Below are 9067 nucleotides of genomic sequence, written 5' to 3'. Positions count from 1 at the left end.
ACGAGTAAAATTAACATAAGATTTCGTTACATTTTTACAGACTAAAACAAAAACAGATAAAAGATTATATACTTACAATCCTTGTTACCTTATCCCCATCAAAATCCGTTGATTAGTTTAAACAAACATCAGGACACCATATATTAATATATATCTATATACACAGTTAATAAAAGATGATTTAAAGTTTTCATGATACATCAATTTAATTTAAAAAAGTTACATATTCACACATTCAATAAAAGTACCTATTCAAGAAAATATCGGAATAGAAAAAGTTTAAGAAGTTGATAGAAGGAAAAGAAAATTAATTATTATAATTCATTTACATAAGATAATTTTAAAATTTACATTAAATACGCACTGTTACCAAATTTCATAAATTAAAAATAAATATAATATTTAATATTGACACACTTTTTACACAAATTTTCTTGCCCCAAGTTAAGCATATATAGCCTGTGTTATGGGTTACAAGACAACGATATATTTAATACAATATACTTACTTAAACATACATATAAATTCATATAAACATACATAAATACATTTAAACACCCATGACTCGGAAACAAACATCCATATTCATCATATAAATGAATGCACCTACCGGGATTCGAACCCGGGACCTCTAGCTGAGTAGGTGGGATCGCTAACCACTCGGCTATACAGGTCGTCAAAATATGAGGGTACGGTCTGTTGTTTTTAGTTCTATTGGTAAGAAATGTATTAAAAAGTAATAAAATTTAATGTTTTTTGATTAATTAACAATACACTTAACACTATCTAGGTTCATTTCAATTTCTTGTCCAAGTCGAGGAGCTACAATACATTTTCAATTTGATTTTAAAATTCATTTTGCGCTAAATTAAAAGTCTCATTAAACATATTATTATAATTTCGAACAGTAATTTGTTTCATTGGTCTCTAAAGTCTAAACTCTAAAGGAACATAATATTATTAATAAGTAATCTAAATCTCACCACTTAATTTTATTTTTGGTAAAAGTCAAAGCAGTCACTGAATTATAATGTCTGTCAATACTTTTGAGAGTTTGCCTTAGATCTATAGAGCAAAGTTAGACTTAGCTCAGACTAGCCTTACGTAAAACTTGGCCGAGTGTAAGCTAAGCACAATCTTTGATTTCGTTTTTATAGACATTTGACAGCTGAAATTATGTTGAGCTAAGCTAAGACAACTCAATGTAAAAGTCAAGTTGGCGTTTTATAACACTCAGCAAGTTCTAAGTACACTCTATAGATCTCAGCCTCAGACAGTCACTGACAAAATTTTGACATGTGATGATCCAGGTCAGATGTATAATATTTTCTGTCATTTTAGAGGATTGTCTTGTCATGTAGTCATCCCATTAAAATTATTTTATTATACATACAGTCATAAAGTTGTTATTTATTATTAGTCGAACTGAAAATAATTATTAATTGGAGCTCGGCCTTTACGATAGCCATTCTGTACTATTTTGTGTTATATTGACATCAATTTATTGAGCTATCAAAATTCGTTATTTTATTTTTAATTAGCTAATTTAGTTATTTATTATTTGTCGCACCGAAAAACAATTGAGATTTAGAGATTGACATTAATATTGAAATCGTCATAAACTATGTCTAGATTTGGTAACAGTCTTAATACCTACCTAACCTGAGCCGCCAGCGGTTGCACAAAATAAAAAATAAAACACAATTTTAATACGTATTACATAGGAGTGAGAGACGACAAGATCTGCTTTCCCAAAATGTTAGTCGCAAATTGCAGGATTAACATTGCCAGCTGAGAACTGTTGGTGCTGTTCTGCATCACGAATTTGGCAGCTCTCTTGTAGTCTTCAAGTCCAAGTCCTGCCAGATAGTCGTACACTATATCGAACAGCTCAGACAACTTCTCTCGGACGTCACGCCAAATCTCCCGCATTGTCACTGCTGAAAAAAAAAAAGTGTGTTTACTTATGTATGTACGCAAGAAGTTATACTTAATTTATATATAATGTTATAGCAAAAATCCTTAAAATTATTTATTCCTCGTGTAAATACGTTTGTAAAAAGAACAATATTGTAAAAATCTTGCAACGATGGCTTTGACAATAATTAATTATGAAATAACGAATACGGCTGAACCCTTTGCCTTATTAGGAAATAATGGACACAAATGGAATTTCACAACGCGCCTGAAGAAGCCTAACTTCAAAAATTAAAAAAAAAATGGTAAAGGTAGCAGTAGTACAACTATTAGTCTGTAGTGTACCTACGTCCGAGGCCGTGGCGTCAATCGTCGTACCCAAAGTAAAACCAAAGGGAATCCAATTACTAAGATTATCTTGTCCGTCCACGTGGCTGTTAGCAGTCAGTATCACATAAACCGCAATAGTTAGGCGGCTGAAATTTTGACAGTGGGTAGTACTATTGTCGTAAAAAATCACAAAAGTATTTAAAATGAAATACGTAGTGTATAAATACAATATCTTTTATCACGGTACAGTTATACTACTACTAGAACTGGTTCGGTTTGAATTCCTAAGAGACGTAATCCACGTAAGCCCTTGATTTAACATCTAAATGTAATTTTTTATTCGTTGTCTTAATATATTTTTATGGAAAAGAAGGACAAACGAGCGTAGGGGCACCTGGTGTTAAGTGATCACCGTCGCCCACATTCTTTTGCAACGCCAGAAGAATCACAGGAGCGTTTCCGGCCTTTAAGTAAGGTGTACGCGCTTTCTTTGAAGGTACCCGTGTCCGCGTCCTGGAAACACCGCACATTCCACACGTGGAAGAAATTTCCTTGAAAACCGCACTGCGGAGGACCGCCAGTCCACATCCAGATGGTGTGGATGATATCCTAATTTGTGGCGTGTCGTACGAAGGTGGAATTTGGCGGTAGGAATTTGCATAAAACAATAAAAATATCCTTCATTTCCATTTATACTACGATAAATTTCAAAGAGCAACTTTATTTTTTTATTTATATTCCTTGCCAAAAAAGTCCCAAACGAGCTAAACTGCGCTCATAGCAGATATCTAAATAGCAGTGACATCTGTAACTACTGCAAAGGTTTTTCGGTACAGTACAGTACTTCACGTAAATAGTACATTATAAAACAAGTATGTTAAATATATTGCGCATTATACTCGAGTTATGTGTATATGGTAATTAATAAACACTGAATTAAGTGGTTAGGTACCTAATTTCTAACAAAAAATCCGCCATTAGTAGGTAGGTACCGACTACGCGTTCGTACGGATAAAAATGTGGTTAAAAATGACAGCTTTACTAAGCCTTGTCGTGGTATGGTTTTATGCATAGGATGGAATCCAAACATCACCATATTACCAATTGTTTCAATCTATGCCTTAAATAAGTGGGATGAGACGGCCATAGTTTTTGACATGAATTGTTAAAAAGAAAAGATAAAATAAGAGACGCAACTACTAGCTATGAATATATAGCTACCTATTAACCTCCGATTTGCTAAATGATCTCATGAGATCGGTGACCTTGAAGACCGTAGACTGCGGCGAATCCGACACATTCCATAGGTTAGTGCGTGATAAAGAATTCCGATGTTAATTATAGATCAGTTATTTAAATTTATTTACCAACAACTCCAAGTCCACAAGCACCTCCGACGGCCCCGCCGACTGCTGCACCAACTTTCCCGCCAACTCTATTTCCGATCAGAGCACCGGCTATGCTCAAGCCTGCAGTCACCAAAACTGCTTTCTTCGCTCTCCCGTCGTTTAATATCACGCGAAAGTTGAATTTATCCGTGATTGATAAAATTATGTTCTCTAGGGATGGCGGGTCAAAGGGCAGTGGACACGTGCCTAGATTACTTGTGCAACACAAATCGTATTCGCCTTCATAATCAGAGCCAGAACTTTCAGAGTCCGACGACATTTTTCTTGTTAATCACCAATTAATTCTAAGTTGAAAATTTATTTTTTATTACTACGAAGAAACGATTACTTGTGTTTTAGTTACGCGTGGCAAGCGAATGAATTGTCATGTATATAACGGCTTAAAGTTGGTAGAGAATTTCAGTCTACCCGCAACTCATCAATACTTATACTTACTATGAACAAAATAGACGGATAATAATTATTCTCCTTGTAAATACATTTTATCTATGGCAATAATTTCGACAGATAAGAAGCTGAGGTTTTTTTTGTATAATTAATTAAATAATTCGTATATTTCTGAATATTAATAATTGATATATTATTTGAATACATATTATAATATTATAATCTCCTATCATTGTGATAGGGCAACGATATGCAGATTGTGCATCTTGATACAGTACAAATAATGATGTATCTGTTCTTAAGGCTTGCCTAGCATATTTCATAAAATAGTGTGTGCTTTAGAACTAATTTTCAGATATATTATAAGTATTATTAAAATTCATTAATTTCAATTCCACATTTTAAAAAATTTCACTCATTGAATTTAATAATTGAGAATAAAATATTGAAGGTTACATTATTAGCGCATGTCAATACAACAGTGTTATTGGATAGAACGTTGCAAACGTCAGAAAATTTCTGAAAACTTTTAAATTACTGGGCAATTTGAATCATTCTTTTAAGACCATTAAATTTTAACGGTTCAAATATTGTTCAATTGAGTTTTTTTTAAAGGGAAGAAGCGCTCAGTTACTTCGTCAGAAAAAATATCTCAGTTCACTCAAGTCGCGCCAAAAGAAGTATAACCTCCAAAATGGGTAATACAATCTTGGGTAATTTAATAGCAGGATACGCCTATTTACTGTAAGAAAGCGGTAGGAATTTGCATAAAACAATAAAAATATCCTTCATTTCCATTTATACTACGATAAATTTCAAATAGCAACTTAATTTTTTTATTTATATTCCTTGCCAAAAAAGTCCCGAACGAGCTAAACTGCGCTCATAGCAGATATCTAAATAGCAGTGACATCTGTAACTACTGCAACGGTTTTTCGGTACAGTACAGTACTTCATGTAAATCATTATTTTAAGACCATTAAATTTTAACGGTTCAAATATTAGTTACTCTAGTAACTAACTTACTATCATTATCAATTATACCCATCTTCTTCCTTTTCCATCTTTCTGCAGATGATATATTTGATTTGGCACCTAAACAACAATATGGTTTTAATGGAACAACATTACATTGTCATAGTGTCAAATAGACTATGATTTCTTATTATATGCTCTCATCTGTGGGAGGCTCCTTTGCACAGGATGCCGGCTCGATTATGGGTACCACAACGGCGCCTATTTCTGCCGTGAAGCAGAAATGTGTAAGCATTACTGCGTTTCGGTCTGAAGGGCGACGTAGCTAGTGAAATTACTGGGCAAATGAGACTTAACATCTTATGTCTCAAGGTGACGATCGCAATTGTAGTGCCGCTCATAATTTTTGAGTTTTTCAAGAATCCTGAGTGGCACTGCATTGTAATGGGCAGGGCGTATCAATTACCATCAGCTGAACGCCCTGCTCATCTCGTCCCTTATTATCATAAAAAAAAAATCTTAATATTACTTACAAAAAACATTAATAAGACCTATTAAATACTTTAAAGAATAAAAATAGAACTATGAATTCTTTGTTTATGCTTGAAAAAACTGCTTTCTCAAATAGGGATCGCTTATTATTTTATTATTGAAATGAATTGCAGCCAAAATTTAGAAAATTCAGTATTTTAGAACTTTCAATAAAATAGATGTTTCAGATCTTATATTTCATAATATTTTAGTTACATAAAATCATTTTTTTGGCCTAGTTATAAGATCATCTCAGGTCATGTGATTACTACACAAACAATATCAATACTTTTTATGAAATCAATTTTAACACATTGAATTTGGGATGATATGCTTCACATGTTTGGTATACACCTGCACCTGCATCTCATATATATATATGGACAACAATCAAGGCATAACCAGTTTATGTTGTTAACAAGTACCTATGTTACTAAGTTAACTTTTCTATGTCAACCCCACCATCTGGATGTATGGAGTTTCTCTACAGTGCAGTTTTCAAGGAACCTTCTTCGACATTCAACCAAGCTGTGGAGCTTCCTTGTGTGGTGTTTCCATGACAATATGACGTGGGTACCTTTGAAAAAACATAGTTTTCTGAAGTGCTTGTAAGTAGATACCTACTAAACATACAAAAATACATGAAAAAACGGTAATTTAATAAACAAGCCTGTTTTAGGATTTTTTCATTTCCAAACTACATAGAAACGCTGTCGGTTAGTAGTGAAGTTACGGTTTTTTATTGTTTTTCTGTTGGCCATATAGCGAGAGTCTGCGGAAATGAAATTAGTGACAGCCTCAGCTAAATAAAGATCGATAGGAAAACTACTTACAAAAAAAAATTGTCTACTTTATTACGTTGATTCCTGAAGTATAAATAACACGGAAAACGACCGAAATTAATTCAAAATGCAATAATACTTCAGAGTATTGTACGCTCCTTTGCAGCCATTTGTATTATACGTCATAATTCGTTCTCTGGACGCTCGCGAGTGGCGCTTCAAATAGGCTCTTCAGATCAGATCAGATCAAATATAATGTGGAACAACCTGGCCAGTGGAATTTATACAGGTCAGTGATAGAAGGTAAAACACACAATGATAACAACAGAAGCCTGAAGGCATTTATATTTAATTATGGGAGTTTCAAACAGTTAGTAAGCGCACCGCGTATAAGTCTCCCAGTTTATGTTGTGTCATGGAATATAATATAATAGAACAAGTACAGAAGTCTCACTCAGCAAAATCAATTAAAGAAAAAAAAAAAAAGGGACTCTTGCGGTCATGCAATAAGGTGTACTTCACATCGCAGAGCGCTTCTAACCTACATTTTTATTCAGGAGTTGCTCTGGCTGACTTCTTTACCTAAAACTGTACCTACCTAATATTAGGTCGTCTAATAAATAAAGCTCAGTTTTCTCTATAATATAAATAGGTATGTTATCGTAATTATAAATCAATATTCTTTCGTCGTCAAACCTACATTCAAGACCACGACATAGTCAAACCTACTTTATACATAGGAAATAAATAGGTGAATGGTAATTTCATTATAATAATAATCACTTGCTCGATTGATTGATCGCAATGACCTTTAATATGCTTTGCATTAATTGTTTCTCCATTTTTAAATAAAAAGTAGGTAGTAGTAGTAGACATAGACAACAAAGCTCGCACGCGCGTCACAGCTCGCTCGTGATTCCTTACTGACCACAGAGTACATCTACTTACTGTCCTGGGCCTGCTCTGTAGCGACCGCCGCACTGCGCACATACTTACGATTTCAATACCTTCACGAGGAGACAGGCCCAGGTTGTGTTCTGATTCAACATTTACCCGTGATCACTTTCACAATTAATACGAATCTAACGACAACTTTGAAGTTTAAATTCATCGAGTCGTTTAGGCTGCAGAGCGTGCCGAACAATTGAATTTGCCCCCAAAAATCCTTAATTCTTTTTTATATTCCCAGTGTCTCTCTCACAGTTAATACGAATCGGGTACAATTTAAATGATCACCTAAATAATTTTTAGACCCTAGACTAAGTACCAAGTAAAATATGTTAACTTCAAATAAAATAAACCCACTCTATAGGTACCGAGGTGCCTAAAGAATGACGTTTCAAATTTAATACTTTTTGCCTATCAAAATTTTTATTTTTATTTATTTATTTAATATTTTTAAGAAAGCCAACAGCTGGCTTTACATACATTAAAATAATTAACAAACATAATTCGTTCGAGCTAATAATAGGCTTCCACATGTACATAGGAACAAGTATAATATAATAATATTATAAATCTAACATATTAATTACAAACAAACAACACAAGTATAATTAAAAATTATTAAATAAAACTTCATAAAATTATTAAATAAAAATCTTCTCGCACTCCTATCGCCACTTGAGAGCATGATCAAAAAAGAGTAATTTCATTCCTAATGTAAATCACTGCTAAATTGTTTTACCAAATGGGCTCTAATTGAATTAATACTGGAGTTAAAGAGATCAATATTATCCGTGTCACAAAAATGATTGAATGACTGCATAGCTCTTAAAATAAATGTGTTCCTTCTATAATTTGTGCGACAGAATGGTACAGCAAAGATAGGCTGTTGTCTTAACATTCTACTAGGGGCTGCCAGACAGACTTTGGTCAGTAATATAGAACAGTCAATCATACTTCTTAGTATTTTGATTAAGGTGATTATATCAGAAATATCTCTACGAGCTTTAAGTGGTAGAAGGTGGAAGCGCTTGCAGCGTTCTTCATAGCTTACATTAGGTATTTTAAACTTAAAGCCTAGATATCGTGTAAACTTCCGTTGAACCCTTTCAATTCGATTAATGTGTTCAGCATGCATTGGGTTCCAAATTTGTGAAACATATTCAAGATGGCTGCGAACGAAAGAACAGTAGAGAATTTTTAATGTTTTCATACTTTTGAAAGGTTTGGCTGTACGTATTATGAAACCTAGTGCTTTAGACGCTTTAATTATAGCCTGATCAATATGTGGTACGAAAGTGCGAAAAATTTTGCAATCATGAACAACACCTAGATCTCTTGTTTCGTTTACCACAGATAGACGTTCCTGTTTTAAAATATACGTATGAGGGAAAGGGGTAGGCTTAGTAGTGTAATGCATGTAGAAACATTTGGATACATTAAGGTCTAATTTGTACACGGTACAATAGTTATCAGGTCTATACAAATCTTCTTGAATGCGTAATGCATCTGTCTTATTATTTGCTGTACAAAAGGTATTTCGAATTTTTAATGAATCGTCCGATGTCATTTATGAAAATTATAAAAAGCAGAGGTCCTAGTAATGATCCTTGAGGGACCCCAGAGGGTATATTTTTCCAATATGAGCAGTAGCCATTGAGAACAACAGCCTGTTTTCTATCAGAGAGATAAGATTTAAACCAATTGTATAAAGTGCTGTGAGCTTTTTGAGAAGAATACAATGGTCAATTCGGTCGAATGCTTTCGTATAGTCCATGTATATAACATCAA

General features: G+C 33.6%; 1 protein-coding gene across 1 annotated transcript; it reads right to left on the bottom strand.

Annotated features, from left to right (window-relative positions):
* Positions 1-1478: 1478 nt before the first annotated feature.
* LOC126975541 (protein C19orf12 homolog) lies at positions 1479-3915 on the bottom strand. The gene is made up of 3 exons (XM_050823470.1): positions 3852-3915; positions 3615-3716; positions 1479-1940 (listed from the first exon to the last, which is right to left on the bottom strand). Exons 1-3 carry the CDS (start codon positions 3913-3915, stop codon positions 1717-1719), a joined length of 390 nt encoding a protein of 129 aa, XP_050679427.1. The 3' UTR covers positions 1479-1716.
* Between the last annotated feature and the right edge of the window lie 5152 nt (positions 3916-9067).

Source organism: Leptidea sinapis, chromosome 36 (assembly GCF_905404315.1).
Source record: "Leptidea sinapis chromosome 36, ilLepSina1.1, whole genome shotgun sequence".
NCBI lineage: Eukaryota > Metazoa > Arthropoda > Insecta > Lepidoptera > Pieridae > Leptidea > Leptidea sinapis.
This window is presented reverse-complemented; position numbering and strand designations above follow the sequence as displayed.

Bases quoted from the DNA above. Each gene is read 5' to 3' on its own strand.
- LOC126975541 (XM_050823470.1), bottom strand. From the start codon at position 3,915: ATGTCGTCGGACTCTGAAAGTTCTGGCTCTGATTATGAAGGCGAATAC. The intron at 3,717-3,851 runs GTAATCTAGGCA...TGGTGACTGCAG, and splicing joins ATACGATTTGTGTTGCACAA to GCTTGAGCATAGCCGGTGCT. The intron at 1,941-3,614 runs GTAAATAAATTT...TTTTTTTTTCAG, and splicing joins TTGTGGACTTGGAGTTGTTG to CAGTGACAATGCGGGAGATT.